This window comes from Jaculus jaculus, chromosome 16 (genome assembly GCF_020740685.1).
Source record: "Jaculus jaculus isolate mJacJac1 chromosome 16, mJacJac1.mat.Y.cur, whole genome shotgun sequence".
Lineage (NCBI taxonomy): Eukaryota > Metazoa > Chordata > Mammalia > Rodentia > Dipodidae > Jaculus > Jaculus jaculus.
This window is the reverse complement of record NC_059117.1, coordinates 17,065,287-17,085,943: the sequence shown is the minus strand read 5'-3', so window position 1 is coordinate 17,085,943 and position 20,657 is coordinate 17,065,287. Positions and strand designations below refer to the sequence as shown.

Genomic DNA, 20,657 nt, shown 5'->3' with positions numbered 1-20,657 from the left:
TCACAGGCAAGCGCTTAACTGCTAAGCCATCTCTCCAGCCCTGTCACAACTTTTGATTGCAGTCTGGTGGGGAAAATAAACATCATTTCGAGGCCTGTTTGAGCACCAGGCTCCATTCCCTTGGGTGCTCTGAACTACAAACGTCAGCTGTCGGGGTCTCTGTGGGCTCTTGCGTCATTCTCCTCGACTCAGGGAGTCTGCCAGGCTCTGTCGTGGCTCCGGCTCCTGCGCTGTCACTGGCACCTCCACTGAAGTGCTGAGCAGCACATCTCAGTGACGACTATCCTTAATTACCCCAAGCCTAGGGGCTTGAAAACTGTTTAAAAATGTATTTTTCCAATTCCTCTGTCATCATTTGAGTGGAAGGGGAACCCTTCAGCTTTCTCTCTCCAAGAATATTATACAAATGCTCTCTGGTGCTCTCAGATGTACAAAAGCAAAACTCTAATTTTTCATTGATATTAACAAAGTTATGTCCCACTGCCCAAGATACAATATTTTATACATTAGCAGAAAGATAGGGAAACAAAAGCACTGTAGGAGGACAAATGGTATACACAAACCTTATAACATTCATTGTTCAGCTGCTAATTTTTTTTCTGTGTGGCTTTAAACATATCTATGTCACTGACAAATGACTTCAGTGTGCAAGGACAAGAAATTATTTCTAAAAGTTATTATCAAAAGACTGCATTTTTTCCCACTTGGAAAGAAAACACTCTCTAGATTTAAAAGTAGCATCTTGTGGAGATCTAAGTACCATTTCAACTTTTTTTTCCCAACCAATGGACTAATTTTTCATTCTATTTGATAGATTTATTTTGATTCCCAAATAATGTATGTTTTATTCTGCAGTTTGGCTAACATGAACAACAGCCCTAACTTCCTCACTACACAGCCAGGACAAACTTCAGTCCTGTAACTGGCAACACACTTTGCCTCTGTGACTCTCTAAGCATCTAACTTGCGAAGCTTCGAGATGACAAAAGGACTTTGTACAGCATGTATTTCTGCGTTTGGAGGCCTGATGCACCACAGTGTGACTTCGACTTGTATCTACGTCAATGAACCCTATGTTCTAAAAGCCAATATAGAAGTCAACTTATTAAAAGTGGTACCTAAGCCATCCATAGCTACTTGAGTTTGTCATATATGGACAGAGTGCGAAACTGAGAATCAATCAAGATTCCTAAAGTTTAGAGATCGCACTCCCAAAGAATACACACCGCGCAGGGCTCTCTAGTAGGTAACGATTTCTGCCTGAGAAGTCCTGAGCTTGCTTTCAACCTCAGAACAGCACCTTACGCTTGTAACTCACTGTTATGAATTATACAACTGGGTGTGATCCATCAGTGACAGCAAGAGCAAGGGAAACCACAAATGAGAAATCAAATAAAATTATAGGGTGTCACAGGAAGACCCCGTGCAACGCTTGAGCTCAAGGGACCAAACTTTACTGGCCTGACTCCCTGCAGAAACTATCCATAAGTCATGCTAACAGATAAAATCCAGAATATAGATAAAAACCTACAATGAGAGCAGTATTTGTTTCTTTGCCTCATAGATTATGAGGATGGCCCAGAGGAGCTGAACTCTGCTGCTTATGATAACCACCCACATATAAGGCCGCTTATTATTTCCAAAATTAGGTTGCCGCAGAAAAGAACAATCTGCCCTGATTTGTAAGTCTTTTAAATTGTTTCATGCACTTGACAAATAAGGCTCCTGCTTCTTTGGGAACTTACTGGTCTAAGAATCAAAGCATAATATGAGTTTTTCTTAAACCCAGTCACCTATTCACACAGATGTCTCCATGAGAGGCTGGCTGCTTCATGTGCGCCACTCTGCACCATCACTGTGATGGACCTGTCCGAGACAACACCCAGCTCAGGGGACACCCCCTACTACACGGAAGGACACTGCTTGCTGGACCCTCCATTCCAGTGGTGAGCAGGAAAGGGTCTTTCTTTCGCAATCTGTCTCTTTCAGACTGAGGATCTAAAGCAGTGTAAGAACTAATGAGTAACAGATGAAAAAGACCTAAACAGACCTTGACAGCAACCCGTGTGCATCTTCCTCATAAGGTTCACACACCTCTTTGTCAGCAACATTTGTGAAGGCCTACTTAGGTGTGCTGAGGTCGAGGTAGCTCACTGGAGAGTCCAGGCCCTCTACTGTTTTCCCAACCATTGTAACTTCCAATTAGCTTTGATTTCACCCATCATGGTTCTTTATAATCTCTCTCCACTCAAGATTCTGAGTCATATTTTAATCACAAATCTGCTTATGCAGACCCCAGGTTAAAACCTCTTTTAATGGCTTTGCAATGCTCTCAACATAAGATCCAATTCTGCTAACTTCTTCCACCCACTTTTATGCCACTTTCCCCTCTGTTCTCTAAACTGCTTCAACAGTGCCAGGCTCCAGAAATGTTTACTGAGTGGCTGGCCGAATAAGGAGAAATATGGAAAGATGGAGGAACAGTGAGGTTAGCAAAAGAGAACGTGTTTTCAAATACATGAATTAAGTGTGAGGTGTTGCTTATTGGGATGGACATGGGCAAGAATAATAGGACAGATAATGATTTCTAAGTCCTCTGCATAGAAGTAATGGTGCAGTTCAGAGAAGTGGGTTTAAAGATTCCAAGAATAGCAGAAATATGACAAAGTAGCTTTGATTTATAATTCAAACATGCTCACACATGTAAGTAATTAGATTTTGCTATGGCTCAGAACACTGTTATACCTGTATTGATTTAGATCACTGGGACTAAAGACAGATAACTCTTGCCCTATTATTAGATAGAATATTAGGCCAGGTGTTGTGGCACGTGCCTATAAACCCAGCAGTTATGAGGCTGAGCCAGGTGGATCATAAATTCTAGGCTAGCCTGGGCTACATAGTGAGACCTTGCTTAAAATCAATCAAGCAACAACAAAACCACAGTAAGTTGATTCTTACCACATTTGTTATACTCAGACTTTTATCAGATTTTTATCTTGTAATAGCCTGTCCACTAGGTACTGAGTCAGATCTAGGAGTGTACAGATATTGTATTTATTTCAAAATGACTTATTTGCGTGTGTGCATGTGCGCGTGTGTGCGTGTGTCTGTGTGTGTACGGTTGTGCTAGGACCTCTTTCTGCTGCAAACCAATCCCAGACACTTGTGCTGCTCTTTCCAGCCAGCGTACATGTGGCTTGGGAATTAAACCCGGGCCATAAGGCTTTGCAAGCAAGAGCCTTTAACCAGTGAGCCATCTTCCCAACCCTCAGATACTACTTTTTTTTAATCCCCATTATGTTTTTGTCAAGATTCTATGATTTTTAACAGACTGCATTCTTAATGAACATTTAAAACTGACATGGGGGCTGGAGAGATGACTCAACATTTAAGGCACTTGCTTGCAAAGCTTGGTGGCTGGGCTCAATTCTCTAGTACCCATGTAAAGCCAGATGCACAAAGTGATGCATGCATCTGGAGGTCGTATGTAGTTGCAAGAGGCCCCGCCTCATCCATACTCACTCTGTCTGCCTCTTTCTTTCGGGCTCCCTCTCAAATAAATAAGGAAAATATTTTTAAAAGCTGAAACGGTCTTATGAAGAGCCCTTCCCACCACACACTTCCTTTCTCTAGTCACCATCTCATGGGTGAGCTTATAGCCTGTGGAGGTTTGATTCAGGTGTCCCCCATAAACTGAGGTATTCTGAAAGCTAGGTTCCCCAGCTGATGGCATCTGGAAACTAACGCCTCCTGGAAGTGGTGTATTGTTGGGGGCAGGCTGATGGGTGTTATAGCCAGTGTCTCCTTGACAGTGTTTGGCACACTCTCCTGCTGTTATTGTCCACCTGATGTTGGCCAGGGCATGTGGTCCACCCTCTGCTCATGTCATCATTATTCCCTGCCATCAGGGAGCTCCCCCTCGAGTCTGTAAGCCAAAATAAGCCCCCTTCCCCCCAAAGCTGCTCTTGGTCAGGTGATTTCTGCCAGCCATGCAAACCTGACTGCAGCACAGCCCATGTCCAAGTATACAGCGTAATTTCAGTGTACTTCTTGACGCCATTGCGATGGAATGGAAAGGAAAATTCCACCAGCATGGACTTTAAATACAACTATATGCAATATTATTAAAACAGGAAATGCTTAAAAGGTAGTATCAGCCATCAGTGCAGCTGGATGTAGTGAAAATATATAGAAACAATTCACTTTGTGGAAGTGAGAATTTCCCATGCTAGAAATATGTGCACTCCAAACCACATTCCCATTCAATCATGCAAAGTTAGCTTTAAGGCTTTCATAATAATAGATGTTGATTTTTACATTCAAGAATTAAAAAGCAGCTGTCTTGGAAAAAAATAAAGTTCATGTTACCAAAGTCAGAATGAATGAATGCTCTGAATGATGTTCCTTAATCACCTGAGGTCTTTTCAAACAGAATGACTGCATTGTTACTGACAAGTATTTGGAGAAAACACTGTCGAACATTAGAAAGTGGAAAAGGAAAACAAACAAACAAAAAAACCATAAAACTGAAATTAACTGCCACATCTCTACTCATGTGTGGACAGTGGTGATTCACCCCACAGCGACAGGCAGCCTTCTTACCAGTAACGGTCACTCCGTCATCCTTATGCTCCTCAGTCATTTCCTGAACAGGGACTTCTGGGCTCATGACAACTTCTTTTCCTGACAACTTTAAATAAGCTTGTAGAGAAGATGGCACCTTCACAATAACAGAGCCTGTGATAAATTTAGAGAACTTATTAATGCCAAAACAAATCCCAGTGCCCCAGTATCTTGCGACTATGACTGAGAAGGGCTGTGATGCCCCTGGTGGACTGTCATGCTCCTCTGCACATTTCTTTTTCTTTCTATCTTTTTTTTTTTTTTTTAATTTTTTTGTTTATTTGCGAGCAACAGACAGAAAGAGAGAGGCAGAGAGAGAGAGAGAAACAGAATGGGCGCACCAGGGCTTCCAGCCACTGCAAACAAACTCCAGACGCATGCACCCCCTTGTGCATCTGGCTAATGTGGGTCCTGGGGAATCGAGCCTTGAACCGGGGTCCTTAGGCTTCACAGGCAAGCACTTAATTGCTAAGCCATCTCTCCAGCCCTGCACATTTCTTTAAATGGCAATGGCTTCTCTTTCTCTCACATAGTCAGAGTCCTTACTCTCCAGGCGCTCACAGTGACTTCTGAGAAGCATATTGTGCATTTGGACATTAGGAATGAGTAGAACTTTTGTTTGTAGCCCAACCTAGCTCATCCATACAAGAAAAGGGAGTACTTTACTACTCATGATGCATACAGAAAGGATATATTGGGTATATACTAGAAGCCAGCCACTTCATTAATCCATATCATCCTTGAGGCACTGTTATCACCCCCATCTCGCAGATGAGGATTTGCTCCAGTTCTCACAGAGGGGGAATAAGGCCCAGCGCAATGACTGCAAGGCCCGTGCTTTTAAGCGTGCCAGCGCCTCTCACGCTGCTCCTTTGCTGCACGAGCAGACTAGTGACCTCCCTGGTAGCGAGACTCAACCAGAGCCATGAGCTCTTGCACAACCCGTTGTACCTACTGTGTGAGGAAAGAATTCTCCTGAAAAAGGGATTACTGGAATTCTAACTCACTACTGTTTGTTTGGAATGGATTATAAAATTTTAAGTGCCTAGGGCAAAACACTCAACTGTGTTTTCAGTACAGTCTGCCGGTAATTGAAGCTTCCAAAGGAATAAATCAGAAAAAGTACATTAGCTGCAGAATCGTTTGTCAAGATAATTGTGTAGATCACAGGGTGAGTTCACCAACACACCCCTATTTCACAAGTTTCTTTCTGTTTCTCAACAAATAAAGTGGCTGAAAGTCCTCTGCCATGCAGCATTAGACCCTATTCCTATGGGCAGGGTTGACCTCCATCGTGAGTGCTGAGAAGACTCCTTTCAGGAGGACTGATTTGCACATCACAGTCCTCATCTGCTTAATGCCAGCTCGTGTTGACTTCAGTAACTTTACAGCTTCTCAGTCTTCCTAACTGCAACGGGTCAAGACTGATGGATTCCTGTATTTACTCCTCAAAAAGGAAAAAAAAAGAGGGGGGACTAAAACACATCACTATATCTGGTTTATTATAAAATAAATTGCTTTCCAAGATTCAAACGTAAATGCTGACAGGCTTTTTCCATAACAACAGCTATGAAGGCTTTAGGGGAAAACAAAACAAAAAACAAAACAACCCTGGAAAACTTCAAGATGAAAACAAGATACATGCTTTCTTAGAAAACACGAGTAGGAAATCATAGATGTAAAATATCTTTCTAGGACTTTGTATCTCTACATGTATCAACGGTGATAATTTCATGAACCACTTTTCTATTCTTATTATGAGTAACATGACCTTAAGCCTATGAGATCTTTAAAAGTGTGAAGCAATGCAAATAGTTCTCTCCCCATATCCATCCGTATCTTTACAAAAAAGGGAGTTGGGGACAAAGTGCTTGCTATGCAAGCATGAGAACTTGAGTTTGATCCCCAACACCCACATAAAGTGCCTGGTGTAGTGGCACCCATCTGTAATCCTAGTGTTTGGGAGGCAGAGACAAGAGGCTGCCCAGGGATCACTGGCTCACTAGTCTAGCTGAATCACTGAGTTCCAGATTCAGTGAGAGACCCTGTCTTAAGAAATTAGATGGATGGGGCTAGAGAGATGTCTGAGCAGTTAAGGCGTTTATCTGCAAAGCCAAAGGACCTCAGTTTGATTCCCCAGAACCCATGTAAGCCAGACGCACAAGGGGGCACATGCATCTGGAGTTAGTTTGCAGTGGATGGAGGCCCTGGCATGCCCATTCTGTCCTTCTCTGCCTCTTTCTATCTCTCAAGTAAATAAAAATAAGGTTTAAAAAAAAAGGAAAAGCTGGGCATGGTGGCGTACACCTTTAATCCCAGCACTTGGGAGACAGAGGTACGAGAATCACCATGAGTTCAAGGCCATCCTGAGACTACATAGTGAATTCCAGGTCAGCCTGGACTAGATGAAACCCTACCTCAAAAAAAAGAAAAAGAAAGAAAGAAGGTGGAGAGCCAGATGTGGTGGCACATGCCTTTAATCCTGGCACTCAGGAGGCAGGAGGATCTGAGAGTTCAAGGCCAGCCCTGAAACTACACAGTGAATTCCAGATCAGCTTGGGCTAAAGCAAGACCCTGCCTTGAAAAACCAAAAAAATCAAAAAGAGAAAAGATGGAGATGACTGAAGAAGTCACTTAATGTTGACCTCTTGCTTCCACACACATGCACAAATATCCACACATGTGCCCACATGTACATAACACATACACATATGAACATCATCCCCCTATGTTGCTGGGTGTTGTAGCTCATTTCTATAATCCCAGTACCTGGGAGGCTAAGGTGGGAAGATCACTAAGTTCGAGGCTAGCCTGAGCTACAGAATTAGTTCCAGGTCAGTTTGGGCTACAGTGAGTAGAATGAGACTCTGCCTCAAAGAAAAACAAATGCCACCATACAAAATCTGCCTCTGTGAATGAGGACCTCTCACACCTTAACCTTGACAACATTCCTAGTAGTCACTCTTAATTATGCTTTTTTTTTTTTTTCAGAAAGGAGAACTCATTTTATGCTGTCAGCTTGTGCATGGTTACTGATGTCAAAACGATTACTTGAAAATTAAAAAGTAAATTAATACTGATAGTGCCACTTACTGAAGGTATACCATGTGAAAGCTACCCATTTTCTCAAGGATAGGCTTAGTGGAAAAGTCAGCACTCAGATGACAAGCTAGGTTCCCAAGCCCAAATAGCTTGAATGAATGAATGATCATCAAATCCGCTATCACAAAAGAGAGAGAAAGAGAGACGGAGAGAAACAAGTATCCTAACATTTCTAACGCTCATGGAAAATTGGTGACCTAAGAGACTCAGACTGGTTCTTCCCCTCAAACAAGACACAGCAATGCTAGAATGGATTCCAGATGTCCTAAGTAACCATTCACCTACAGAGTCACAAATAATTTCTCATTAATCTAAAACCTTACCATTCTTGACTGTGGTGAGATTTAAGAGATCCAAAGATAGAAATATTTATTTGTAGTTGCTTTAAGTTTCTGCCAGTAACATGGTTCCAAAAGGAAAAAAGAAAACCCACAAAATTATTATCCTAATCAAATTTTGCATCACCATATGCTATTTCAATAGACTGATGAAAGAACACTATTAAAAAAAAAATTAGCTGGGCGTGGTGGCGCACGCCTTTAATCCCAGCACTTGAGAGGCAGAGGTGGGAGGACCGCCATGAGTTCAAGGCCACCCTGAGACTCCATTGTGAATTCCAGGTCAGCCTGGGCTAGAGTGAGACCCTACCTCAAAACAAACAGGGCTGGAGAGATGGCTTAGTGGTTAAGCGCTTGCCTGTGAAGCCTAAGGACCATGGTTCGAGGCTCGGTTCCCCAGGTCCCACGTTAGCCAGATGCACAAGGGGGCGCACGCATCTAGAGTTCGTTTGCAGAGGCTGGGAGCCCTGGCGCGCCCATTCTCTCTCTCTCCCTCTATCTGTCTTTCTCTCTGTGTCTGTTGCTCTCAAATAAATAAATAAATAATAATAATAAAAAAAGCTGGCCATCCTAATTTCTAGATGGTCTTTAAAAAAAAAAACCAAAAAAACAAAAAACAAACAAACAAAAAAGTTAACAGGGCATGGCTACACGCACTGATCCCAGCACTTGGGAGGCAGAGGTAGGAGGACTGCCATGAGTTTGAGGCCAGCCTGAGATTATGTAGTCAATTCCAGGTCAGCCTGGTCTAGAGCAAGTCCCTATCTTGAAAAACTAACAAATTAAAAAAAAAAAAAAAAAAAAAACCCTTTCTAGTGGGGTTGGGGAGATGGGTCCATGGGTAAAGTACCTGCCATGCAAGCAGGAGTCCCTGAGTTTGGATGCCCAATACCTGTGTAAAATGCTGGGCATGGAGGCACACACCTATAACCTGGCTCTGGAGAGGCAGGCACATGGGGTTTCTGGAGTGTAGCCAAATCCAGGTTCAGAGAGACACTGTCTCAAATATGAGGACAGAGTGAGTGACGTGGACACCTGACATTGACCTCTGGGCTCCATATGCATGCACACATGTGTGTGCACACACGCTTGTGTGCTCACATGCATGCAAACATGCATGAACACATTTACAAGCAGAAAAACATTTTAATTGGATTAAGAGCAAAAATTGTGCAGAACACATCTTGATTTGTTTCACTTTTATACCTGTCCCAAATAGAAGAAATAAGAGCTGTTTACTCATAAGTTTGTTTTTTATTCTGTTATTAATAACATAATATTATGAATTTCCTCCTTGGATCTTACATGACTTTCATAGTATTTACAATGTTCCCTTACAGTTATATATTGATGCCCTTAGTAATTAATAAAGACCAGATGATACCCTGTTTTAAGGAAACAACTGTGATCACGAGATGTCACACCTGTGTGTCGGCAGTGAGCCCAGCTTCGGCCCTTTGTGCTTGGTAGTTTTATTGTGTAACTCTGACAAGGCAGCCTGGTTGGATGAAAGACTACTACCCAAGAAGAAATCAGGAAGAGCACAGATGATCCCTTTCTAAAAGCCTGTAGGGTTTTATTCTGCATGTGAATGTGTGTGGGCAAGTATGCATGTTCACAGATTTGTGGGTGCATGTATGCGTGTGTGGGGGGGGGAGCTAGAAGCTTCCTCAGTCTTCCCCAGTCGGTCTCTTTCACTGAACCTGTAGCTCGCTGATTTGGCTAGAGCAGCTGACCAGCCTGCTCCAGAAACCCCCTGCCTCTGCCTCTAGCTTGCAGATACAAGCCACTGTGCTCAGCTCTCACACGGGCTTTGAACTCAGGTCCTCATGCTGGTACAGCAAGCACTTTCCCCACTGAGCCATCTCCCCAGCCCTACAATTGGTTTTTGTAAACTTTATACAGAGGTACAGTTCCTCCTTCTGCACACACCCCTGCCCAGCCACGTCTGCCCATGTGGCCAAGCTGCTCCTCTGAGCCTCTTGTCACCATGCACACGGCACGGGGGCCAGGCGCAGACACTCAGTTTTCAGATGAATACAAAGTACACCATTTTAAAATAAATATGTGGGCTCTTAAAACGAATTACTTATATGAGAGATTGAATTATATAGAGGACTACATCATAGTCTTGGTATTGCCGGAGAGTAAGTCAACAACCTCCTTAGGGACCTTTGTGGTGACACCTTGACTTCACTGTCATATTTTGAAAACCACTGCCAAAGGAGGTCCTCGTAAGCTACTAGGAGAGCCACAGCTTAAAAGATTTTCCTTACAAAGAATACTCTATTTCATGTATGACTAAACTGAAAGACCAGCACAATAACATTAAAAATTCTATTGTAACAGACAGTCAAAATGTTACAGCATTTTTGCTTGTACCACAGAGGTAAAGACTGCCTTTATGCGCACGTGTTCCAAAGCTGTAAAGACTGTTGACTGGTCTAGAGAGCTACATGGCCAGCCTTTGAATCAGCATTGTATCAGTAGAAAATTTCTGGAAATCACCGTCAGTATAGCTTCCAAGTGTTACATCAAACTTCCCTGACGTGTCACGCTGTGAAGTATTCCAGCTGGCTCTCACCTTCATGTGATTTCAACTCCACCTCCCCTAGTTGGCTGACATAAACATCGATGGCACCTTGATGACTGGAGGCCTTTAGACATCCAGAGGACGAGTCTGGGAAGAGAGGAAAACCATAGCTGAAACTGTTTTGTGTGAGTAAACGGAATTATTTCCTTGAAATGCACCACTGTGCTTTGGCATTGGCTGTAGTAGCTAGGGACCTTGTAAGGTTTTATATTTTCCCCATAACAAGGCCATCATTTCATCAAAATGTAAACATTGGGCTGGACAGATGGCTTAGCAGTTAAGTTCTTGCCTGTGAAGCCTAAGGACCCCGGTTCAAGGCTCGATTCCCCAGGACCCACGTTAGCCAGATGCACAAGGTGGAACACGCATCTGGAATTTGTTTGCAGTGACTAGAGGCCCTGGTGTGCCCATTCTCACTCTCTCTTTCTCTGTCTGTTGCTCTTAAATAAATAAAAATAAAACAATTTTTAAAAATGTAAACATTTTCATTTCAGACATCTAGACTCTTATACTCAGACAACTAAAAACAAAAACAAAACAAAACAAACAAAACAAAACAAAAAAAAAAGTCTGTAGTAGCCTAAATAATCCACCTTGCAAAACCTGCCTATAGGAGGACAATATGTAAGTAATGGATCTTTGGCAGCCAAGACCACTGCTTTTCATTTACTGTCATGCTGATAAGTTTAGTAAGCTTCCAGAACTTACCAAAGAAATATACTTCATGTGAAGTCATATGCAGGCACAAAGTTGGCAAAAATCACACATTTTCTCCTTTCAGCAATACTAATACAAAATATGCTCCTAATAGTAACAGATGATTCACATATGGTTTTATTGCATGTCTTAAGGGGACAGAAAGAGGTATGGGGAGGGATTGATGGAAGAGTGAAGCTTTTTTTTTTTATCCATTTCATTCCAAGTTTCTGTATTTGAACAGACATCTTCATGCCAGAGCATTAAGGTAATCTTTATTTGACACTCAAATGCCCTATGCTGCTAATGACTTCAGTTTTCCATCAGCCAACACTTTACGTTCAAGGGGGAACTGAGAATCAGAGAGGAGGAAGAGAATGACATGAAGACTCAGTGCTAAAGATCTCCACCTTCTCCTTCGGCTACTGAAATTCTCGTGTGATATTCTATCTGACTGTCCTGAGAGGGCCAGATCAGAGTCTTCAGAAAAGCCTCTTGAAAAAAAAACATGATGGGCTGGAGAGATGGCTTAGCAGTTAAGCGCTTGCCTGTGAAGCCTAAGGACCCCGGTTCGAGGCTCAGTTCCCCAGGTCCCACGTTAGCCAGATGGGGGCGCATGCGTCTGGAGTTCGTGTGCAGAGGCTAGAAGCCCTGGCGCGCCCATTCTCTCTCTCTCCCTCTATCTGTCTCTCTCTCTCTCAAATAAATAAATAAATAAATAAAAATTAAAAAAAAACAAACAAACATGATGTGGGGGCTTGGAGAGATGGCTCAACCTTTAAGGCATTTGCGTGCAAGGCCTAACAACCCAAGTCTGTTTTCCCAGTACCCACATAGAGCCAGATGCACAAAGTGGCATATACATCTGGAGTTTGTCTGCAGTGGCTAGAAACCCTGGCATGCCCATTCTCTCTGTCTTTCTCTGCTTGTGAATAAATAAATTTAAAAAATTTAAAAAAAAAAACATAATGTGGGGCTGGAGAGATGGTTCCATGGTTAAAGTGCTTGCTTGCAAAGCCTGATGGTCTGAGTTCTATTCCCCAGTACCCACATAAAGCTAGATGCAAAAAGCAGTGCATAGCTCTGTAGCTTGTTTGCAGGGGCAGGAGGCTCTGGTGTGCCCAAACTTTCTTTTTCTTCTCGATCCCCTTGCAAACAAATAAAAATTTTTAAATATTTTATTTATTTATTTATTTGCAAGGAGAAAGAAGGGGGAGGGAGAGAATATGGATACAGCAGGGCCTTTAGCCACTGCAAGTGAACCCCAGATGCATGCACCGCCTTGTGCATCTGGCTTTACATGGGTACTGGGGAATCAAGCCTGGGTTGTTAGGCATTGAGGCAAGTGCCTTAACCATGGAGCCATCTCTCCAGCCCCAAAGTAAAAAAAAAAAAAAAAAAAAAAAAATGTTTTTAAAGCACATTTGTTGTAAAAATGATATGAAAAAACGTATACTAAGTAAATCATATGAAATAGCCAGAGAAAACAACTGTTTCATTGCTTAGGTAGGAAGCAAAAGAAGCTTCTATTAAAATCCCTTCTAGACGCTAAAGGAAACCACATAAAAATATATTATGGCAGCAGCCAAGCAACATACATGTGGGCCACATAACGTGTACAAATATTATTATGTCAGGTTGAATAAAATTCTGTAGATCTTAGAGAAATCCTAAGGGGAGTATGAAAGTGAATAGAAATTGTTAGAGCAGACACTGGTATGAATAAGGAGACTCTATGTAGAATTATCTAACATAATTCTGGACAGAGATCTCGTTGGTCTGACAGAAACCACTGACTTTTCATAGAAAATTACACAGGCAAAAGGAGAATACTGACATCAACCTCTAGCTTAATGCTATCCCCAAATAACAAAACAGACATTTATAACATATACTTTGTTGGCAGAGGAAAAACATGCTTAAAGATTCTAAATGGGGGGCTGGAGAGATGGTTTAGCAGTTAAGTGCTTGCCTGTGAAGCCTAAGGACCCCGGTTCAAGGCTCGATTCCCCAGGACCCACGTTAGCCAGATGCACAAGGGGGCACACATGTCTGGACTTTGTTTGCAGTGGCTGGAGGCCCTGGCGTGCGCATCCTCTCTCTCTCTTTCTCTCTCTCTCCCTCTTTCTCTGTCTGTCACTCTCAAATAAATAAATAAATAAAATTTACCAAAAAAAAAAAAAAAAGATTCTAAATGGAGAACATTCTCCAAACTCATCAGGCGTATTCAAAGCAAGGTCGTCTTTATGTTTTACCTCAAGTTTCAAGAAATAAAGGAATAACAAAAAAGATATTTCTTGATTTCTGTAACCTGCTTCATATACTTCCATAGCTATACAAATTGTAAGAACAAAGCCAAAATTTTATATAAGTCCATAAAAGTTTGAGAAGATAGACTTATTTAGAAATATGTAGTATAAACAAAATAAAACAAACAAAAGCCCCAGACATTTGCTTTTTACAAGATAAAAATTACTGGTGATAGTCAGCATTGATGTTCAATATTAGCACAATTTTGGTATCAATAAATTGAGAAATAATTGACAGCTTTCAAAGTTTTTTTTATTATCTATTTTTGAGAGAGAAAGAGGCAGATAAACAGAGAGAGACAGAGAGAGAGAGAGGGTGAGTTAGTTGGCCTGCCAGGGCCTTCAGCCGCTGCCAATGAACTGCAGAAGTCTGCACCCACTTGTGGCACGTGCACGGCATCATGCGCTTTGAGTCACTGTGTCTGGCTATGTAGGACCTGGAGATTCAAACATGAGTTCTTAGGCTTCGTGAGCAAACACCCTAACTGCTAAGCCATCTCTCCAGCCCTCTTTCAAAGATTTAATGTAGCTATTTGAAGAACTCATGAATTTTTCTTATGTGTGTGGTATGTATGTGTGCATGTTGATAAGTGTGAATGTACACACATTCAGAGGTCAATTTTGGATACCGAGTCTCACCTTCCACCTTGTTGGAGGTAGGATCTCTTTGTTCACCCCACCGCATTTACCAGGTTAGATAGCCTGTGAGCTACTGGGTGAGTCTCCCATCTATGCCTCCCTTCTGATCTGGGGATCAGAACTCAGTACTCACACTTGCCCATCAAGTATATGATACACTGGGCCTTCTTCCTAGCCCTCAAGGAATTTATTGAGAATTTTTCTTAATACTTGGTCTAGATCATTTTCTTTCAGTAGACATATTCATACTTTGGGTTCACCTGTTTGCTCTGCATATCAGGTCAGGCTTACCAGACTTTATAATAAGGGATCACAAATGTACCCATTTAGGCTATTTTATCAACTAGCATCTTAACACATACCTACTGTGATATTGCCCATCTTGCTTTGTAACATAATATTACCTGCAAAAGAGAGAAGAACAAAAGATAATTTCTAATTACTAAGGATATTTTAGAAATGAACTATGTTACACAGAATCCTAAAGAATAACTGGATATCTGGGGCTGGAGAGATGGCTTAGCAGTTGAGGTGCTCTCCTGTGAAGCCTACGGATGCAGGTTCGATTCCCCAGGACCCATGTAAGCCAGATGCACAAGGTGGTACATGTGTCTAGAATTCATTTGCAGTGGCTGGAGGCCCTGGTGTGCCCATTCTCTCTCTATCTTCTTCTCTCTAATAAATAAATAAAAACAAAATTTAAAAAAAGAATATTTGGATATCTGCGACATTATCTAGTAACACATTTACTGCTGTGGGTAATTTTTGACAATATGACAAATGCAGTCAGAGATCTAGTTGCAGTTCTGAAAAGAGGAACTTTCGACAACTATGCAAACCCGCCCCTCCCCCTCAGCCCTTCCTGGACCTTAAGCATTTATAGCACAGCGACAAAACAAAGCTGCATACTTCCTGCACAAATGATGGGAAACAGCGACCCTCTGAAAGCCCACAGAGAAAACCAATCACTCAAATGTACTCCACACTTTCAACCGGAACACCATGACGCTAGGAAGACCATACAAGGCCAATTTTTGAACCAAGTACTGTAAAGTACTGTGTGGAAATGCTAGTTGCCATGTCTGTTTATTATATTAAAGTAGGTTCTGAGCCAACACTTAAAGTGGTTGGAATACAACAAAGGTAAAAAGATTCAAAATTTCCCTCAAAAGTAATGCATATTTTAGGACAAGTATAGGATATTAGAACCATTCTTCCTCCCAAAACAGTAGATTTCCTGCACATGTGTGTTTGTAGATGTGAGTTCTCTTAGGGACAAGATACTCATTGTTACTTTACCAAAAATGTATATATTAGCATCACTTCCAATAAAACTACATGGAAAAATAAAGGTATAATTTTGGTCTTAGAATAATTTGGTCTTAGAGTAATTTTATTTCATACATACTGTAAATACTGATGGTGTCAATATCTGGGGGAAAAAAAACCACAAAGGGCACTTGATTAATTTGCCTTGTAGTCAGATATGCCTGATTTCTCATATCTTTCTAAAGGACTAGCTCTCCTTCATACATGTGCATCTATGAACATTTGAATATATACATACATATATACATTTGTGTAGAAATAACAACATGGTTCTTACGTAGAAACCCATAAAAATATTTTGTAGTCCCAGTCAGTTTCAAGGCTTTGAAGGTCCTCTTACATGTGTTAGGTAAGCACAGTTTCACTGGTGTGCTCTGCAACTTCTCGTCCACCTTTCAAACCCAGTAAATACAGATTCCATTACATGCAAACAGTGACCAACGGTTTCTCAAATGACCCCCACTGATTCTTACCTCCATGGATTCATATCTTGTGATTCATATCCCTTCTTGTGGACCCCTAGGAGAACCCACACCTACAAACACACATGTGCAGAAAACCTACTGTTTTGGGAGGAAGAATGGCTCTAATATCCTATATTTGTCCTAGAAAATGCATTACTTTTGAGGGAAATTTTGAATCTTTTTACCTTTGTTACATCCCAGCCACTTTAAGACCTTAGTGACTTGCTGTTAACAAACAAGAGAACAGTGATGGGCTGGTACTGCCAAGGCTGTTACAAAAAGATACTGATTCTTTCTAGTCCTCTCTTGTTCTCATGGAAGGCAGATTATGTGCCATCAACTGCCCCGTGAAACAGGTCCACTTGAAGAGGAGGGAGGCCTCTGGTTAACACGATCTACATTGAATCCTGCCAGCAAACCCATGAGTGGGCACAGAGGCACAGTGCCCCCTGGGAGAACACCCGAACGAGCTCACAGCCCTGGCTGAACCTCAGTGGCAGTTCTGCAGAAAGACTTGAGTCAGAGGACGCGGCTAGGCCACATCCAGGTTCTTGACCCACCAGACAGCACAGTACGTTTGTCCTCGCTAACTGCTGCTTTTTTTCCAGAAGGATAACTATGAATGTTGACTGATGAAATGTTCTGCTTCACAGCAAGTGCCGACAACTGTGGGATCAGTTTTGGAGCTTGGTGGCGGGCAGTGAGTGGTTGGAGGGATACTGGAGATGATGCTAGAGAAAGCCTAAAATGCTCAAATCGATTCAGCAGAAATCCAGACATTGAGCAATTGAGCGTACTTCACTTGAGGGTTAAGGAGGAAGAAGTGAGGGAATTTTTTGTTTTGTTTTTTGTTTTTCTAGATAGGGTCTCGCTCTGGCCCAGGCTGATCTGGAATTCACTATGGAGTCTCAGGGTGGCCATGAACTCATGGCAAAATCCTCCTACCTCTGCCTCCCGAGTGCTGGGACTAAAGATGTGTGCCACCATGCCCTGGGAGGGAAATGTTTTTAACACTGAAGGAAGGTTGGCATGTGGTGCATGCCTGTAATCCCAGCATTGGCGGAAATGGCCATAGAATGATCAGTCTCAGCTATGTAGTGAATTAGAGACCAGCCTGGGCTTCATTAGATGTTGTCTCAAAACAACACAAAGGAAAAATAACTTGAAGGAAGGAAGCAGTAGCAAAAACAGCAACACTATCCCCATCAGTAAAATGGAAAATAGGGAATGTGCCCAGCACACTAAATTAGATGGCTAAGAATATTTCCAAGAAATATTAAGGCATAGGTCCTGGCTACTTTCATTTTTCTTTGTGGCATTCAATAAACTACAAGAAGACAGAGAAATAAACAAAAACTAAAAGAAAGACTGCTAAACCAGAAAAGACCTGCACTTCAAAACCAGTTAGTCTCCGAGATAACTTAAGAATGGATTCTGGGCTAGAGGGATGGCTTAGCATCTATGGCACTTACCTGCAAAGCCAAAGGACCCCAGTTTGATTCCCCAGGACCCACATAAGCCAGATGCATAAGGTGGGACATGTGTCTGGAGTTCATTTGCAGCAGCTGCAGGCCCTGGCATACCCATTCAAAATTTAAAATAAAATAATAATAATAATAATAAAAGAATGGATTCCAGGAGCTGGGGAGATGGTTTAGTGCTTGCTATGCAAACATGAGGACCTGAAATCAGATCCTTAGCAGCCACCGAAATGTCAGGCCCGGCGAAGCATGTGATCCCAGTACTCTCAGGATTCCTAAGGCTCACTGGCAAGATTGTCTAGCTGGATAAATTCAGTGCAAAACCCTGACTTAAGGTGGACAGCAACTGAGGACGCATTGGCTGCTGGCCTCCTCACACACATGCACCCACAAACAAATGCACTCACATGCATATGAACCTGCATACAAGCCCCTCCCCCCAAAAAACACAAAGAATGGATTCCAGAAAAAAGTTGAATTTAGGGCATTGCTAGAATATGGCCTAAAAATGAAGCTGAGGGTGGCTGAGGAATATTTTGTTAAGACCTCAGAGAGCTCAATGGTGTTATCTCATAGTACCAATCATTTAAATAAAAGAGTCTTTTAAACCTTTTAAAGATTTAAGAACGGGCTTCACAGAGTCAGTCAAATAGATCCTCTGGAAAACTTGTTAATACTGGCTGTGTCTCTGCAGAAACTCACACTTTATTATTCACTTATTTATTTTGGTTTTTTGAGGTAGGGCTGATCTGGAACCCACTATGTAGTCTCAGGGTGGCTTCGAACTCACGGTGAGCCTCCTACCTCTGCCTCCCAAGGGCTGGGATTAAAAGCGTGTGCCACCACACCTGGCAGAAGCATATGTTTTGAAGCTATGAAACAAAGAGGGAATGATTCTTGCCATAGGCTTGCCTATGTGCTCTAAACTATAGCTGCATGATTTAAACACATAGTTCTGCCTTTTTTACCATTGCTCATGTGATTTTTCTTCCCAGAAAACCATTCCCTCTCAATATTCAGATCTTACCATGTTTCAAACTCAAACTCCAGGTGATACTTTCTTTTTGTATTTTTTATTTTAGAGAGAGAGTCAGAGAAAGAGAGAATAGAGGGAGAGAGGGAGAATTGGTGCACCAGGGCTTCAGCCACTGCAATCAAACGCCAGATATTTGCACCACCTAGTGGGCATGTATGACCTTGCGCCCACCTCACTTTGTGCATCTGGCTTATGTGGAATCTAGAAAGTTGAACATGGGTCCTTAGGCTTCGCAGGCAAGTGCCTTAACCGCTGAGCCATCTCTCCAGCCCCAGGGGACACTTTCTGTTCAACAACTATCCCTATCCATGCTGGGTGACTTTGAGCTTTTTCCTCTGTAGGAAGGGCAGTGGCACCTGATTCATGCTGTTCACTTAAGAGGTTTCCTTAAGATGTGCAAACTTTTAACTCCTTAGATGTACATCTGCACAAATACCCTGTAAGGTTTCAAATGGTTGGTCAGTCCTCTGGTTCACTAATGAGCCATATCCCATTTTTAATTAGTCTGTTTGGATGCTGGAGAGATGGCTGAGTGGTTAAGGTGCTTGCCTGTAAAACAAAAGGAATCAGGTTTAATTCCCTAGGTCCCACATCAAGCCAGAGGTACAAGTGGCACATGTGCCTGGAGTTTGTTTGCAGCAGCTGGAGGTCCTGGAGCAACCATTCTCTCTCTGCCTCTTCTCTTTCTCTCTCTTTCAAATAAATAAATAAAATAAAATATTTAGGGCTGGAGAGATGGTTTAGTGGTTAAGTGCTTGGCTGTGAAGCCTAAAGACCCTGGTTCAAGGCTCAATTACCCAGGACCCACGTTAGCCAGATGCACAAGGGGACACATGTGTCTGGAGTTCGGTTGCAGTGGCTGGAGGCCCCAGCACACCCATTCACTCTATTTCTCTCTATCTGCCTTTTTGTCTGTCGCTCTCAAATAAATAAATAACAATAAATAAAAAATATTTAAAAATAAAATATTTTTAAAATATTTAAATATCTTTAAATGTTTTGTGTTGTTACAACAAAATACCTGAGTCCGGGCCTTTTATACTTAAAAAGATTTGTTTTGCTTGATGGGTGGAAAGTCTAAAGAGCATGGTACTAGTGTTCTGGTGAGTCTGCCCTAACTAGGTCACCACATGCAGAAGTAGAAAAGGAGGGAAATAGCTATGTATAGATGTTTGTCCAGTGGTCTGATTATAAGTACATCTTTTCTCAAAAACTGATTGACTCCTGTAAGAGCCACTGTCCTACAAGAGCAGCGTCACCCCACTCACGAGGGGGGCCCCTCTGACCTGCCTGGCACAAGGCCCCACCTCTTAAAGGTTCTGCTAGTCCAGCACTGCCTCAGCGGGGACTGGGCTTCCTAAACACGACGGCTCGTTAGAAGAAAAGCCATATCGAAACCATGGCGGCCCTCCTCCACGTACAACACACGCCCCCCTTCCTAAGGTCCTTGCTGGGTGCCAGCTCAGATTCCGGAATCCCCTTCTCAAAAGTCAGGTTCCAGGGGAGACGAGGCTCCTCAGTGTAACCCCTTAAGTATACTAAAAGAGCAGTCCTGTGAGCCTTTCCACTGGTGAGGCAAAGAGACAAGTTAGCTACCCACCACCTCTACACACCTAAGATAAATGGCATCGTTTAATGGCTAGAAACACAATTACCATGACTTGGAGTGGATGAAAAGTTTGGGAATGTGGGTAGAGAAAACTGGTAAAACCAGAGAGCACGGGTCTATTGACTGTGCTACACTAAAGGTATAGATGCAGAAATCCTAGGTGGAGAGCAATACAAGAAACCAGTATGAGGATTAACCATGTTGGAGAGAGTGGACGCTTCATATGCTCATTTCCCTTTATTTATTTTTATCATTCCAACTCCTAAACAAAGAACAGGTCCTTGATATTTAACTTTAACTACTAATGAAGAGCTAATATATTGTTTTATGGTGACTATGGTGGTTTGACTCAGGTGTCTCCCATAAACTTAGGTGTTCTGAATGCTCAGTTCACAGATGATGGAGATTTGGGAATTAAAGCCTCCTAGAGGTAGT

General features: G+C 42.3%; 1 protein-coding gene across 1 annotated transcript in view; it reads right to left on the bottom strand.

Annotated features, from left to right (window-relative positions):
• The window catches only part of Fam185a (family with sequence similarity 185 member A), a 37,602-nt gene that overhangs the window by 2,497 nt on the left and 14,448 nt on the right, over positions 1 to 20,657 (bottom strand). Inside the window, exons 5-7 of the mRNA XM_004652686.2 lie at positions 14,666 to 14,707; positions 10,651 to 10,746; positions 4,606 to 4,740 (exon numbers count right to left, since the gene is read on the bottom strand). Coding sequence (XP_004652743.2) covers positions 4,606 to 4,740; positions 10,651 to 10,746; positions 14,666 to 14,707 — 273 coding nt within the window. The remainder of the gene's footprint in view (positions 1 to 4,605; positions 4,741 to 10,650; positions 10,747 to 14,665; positions 14,708 to 20,657) is intronic.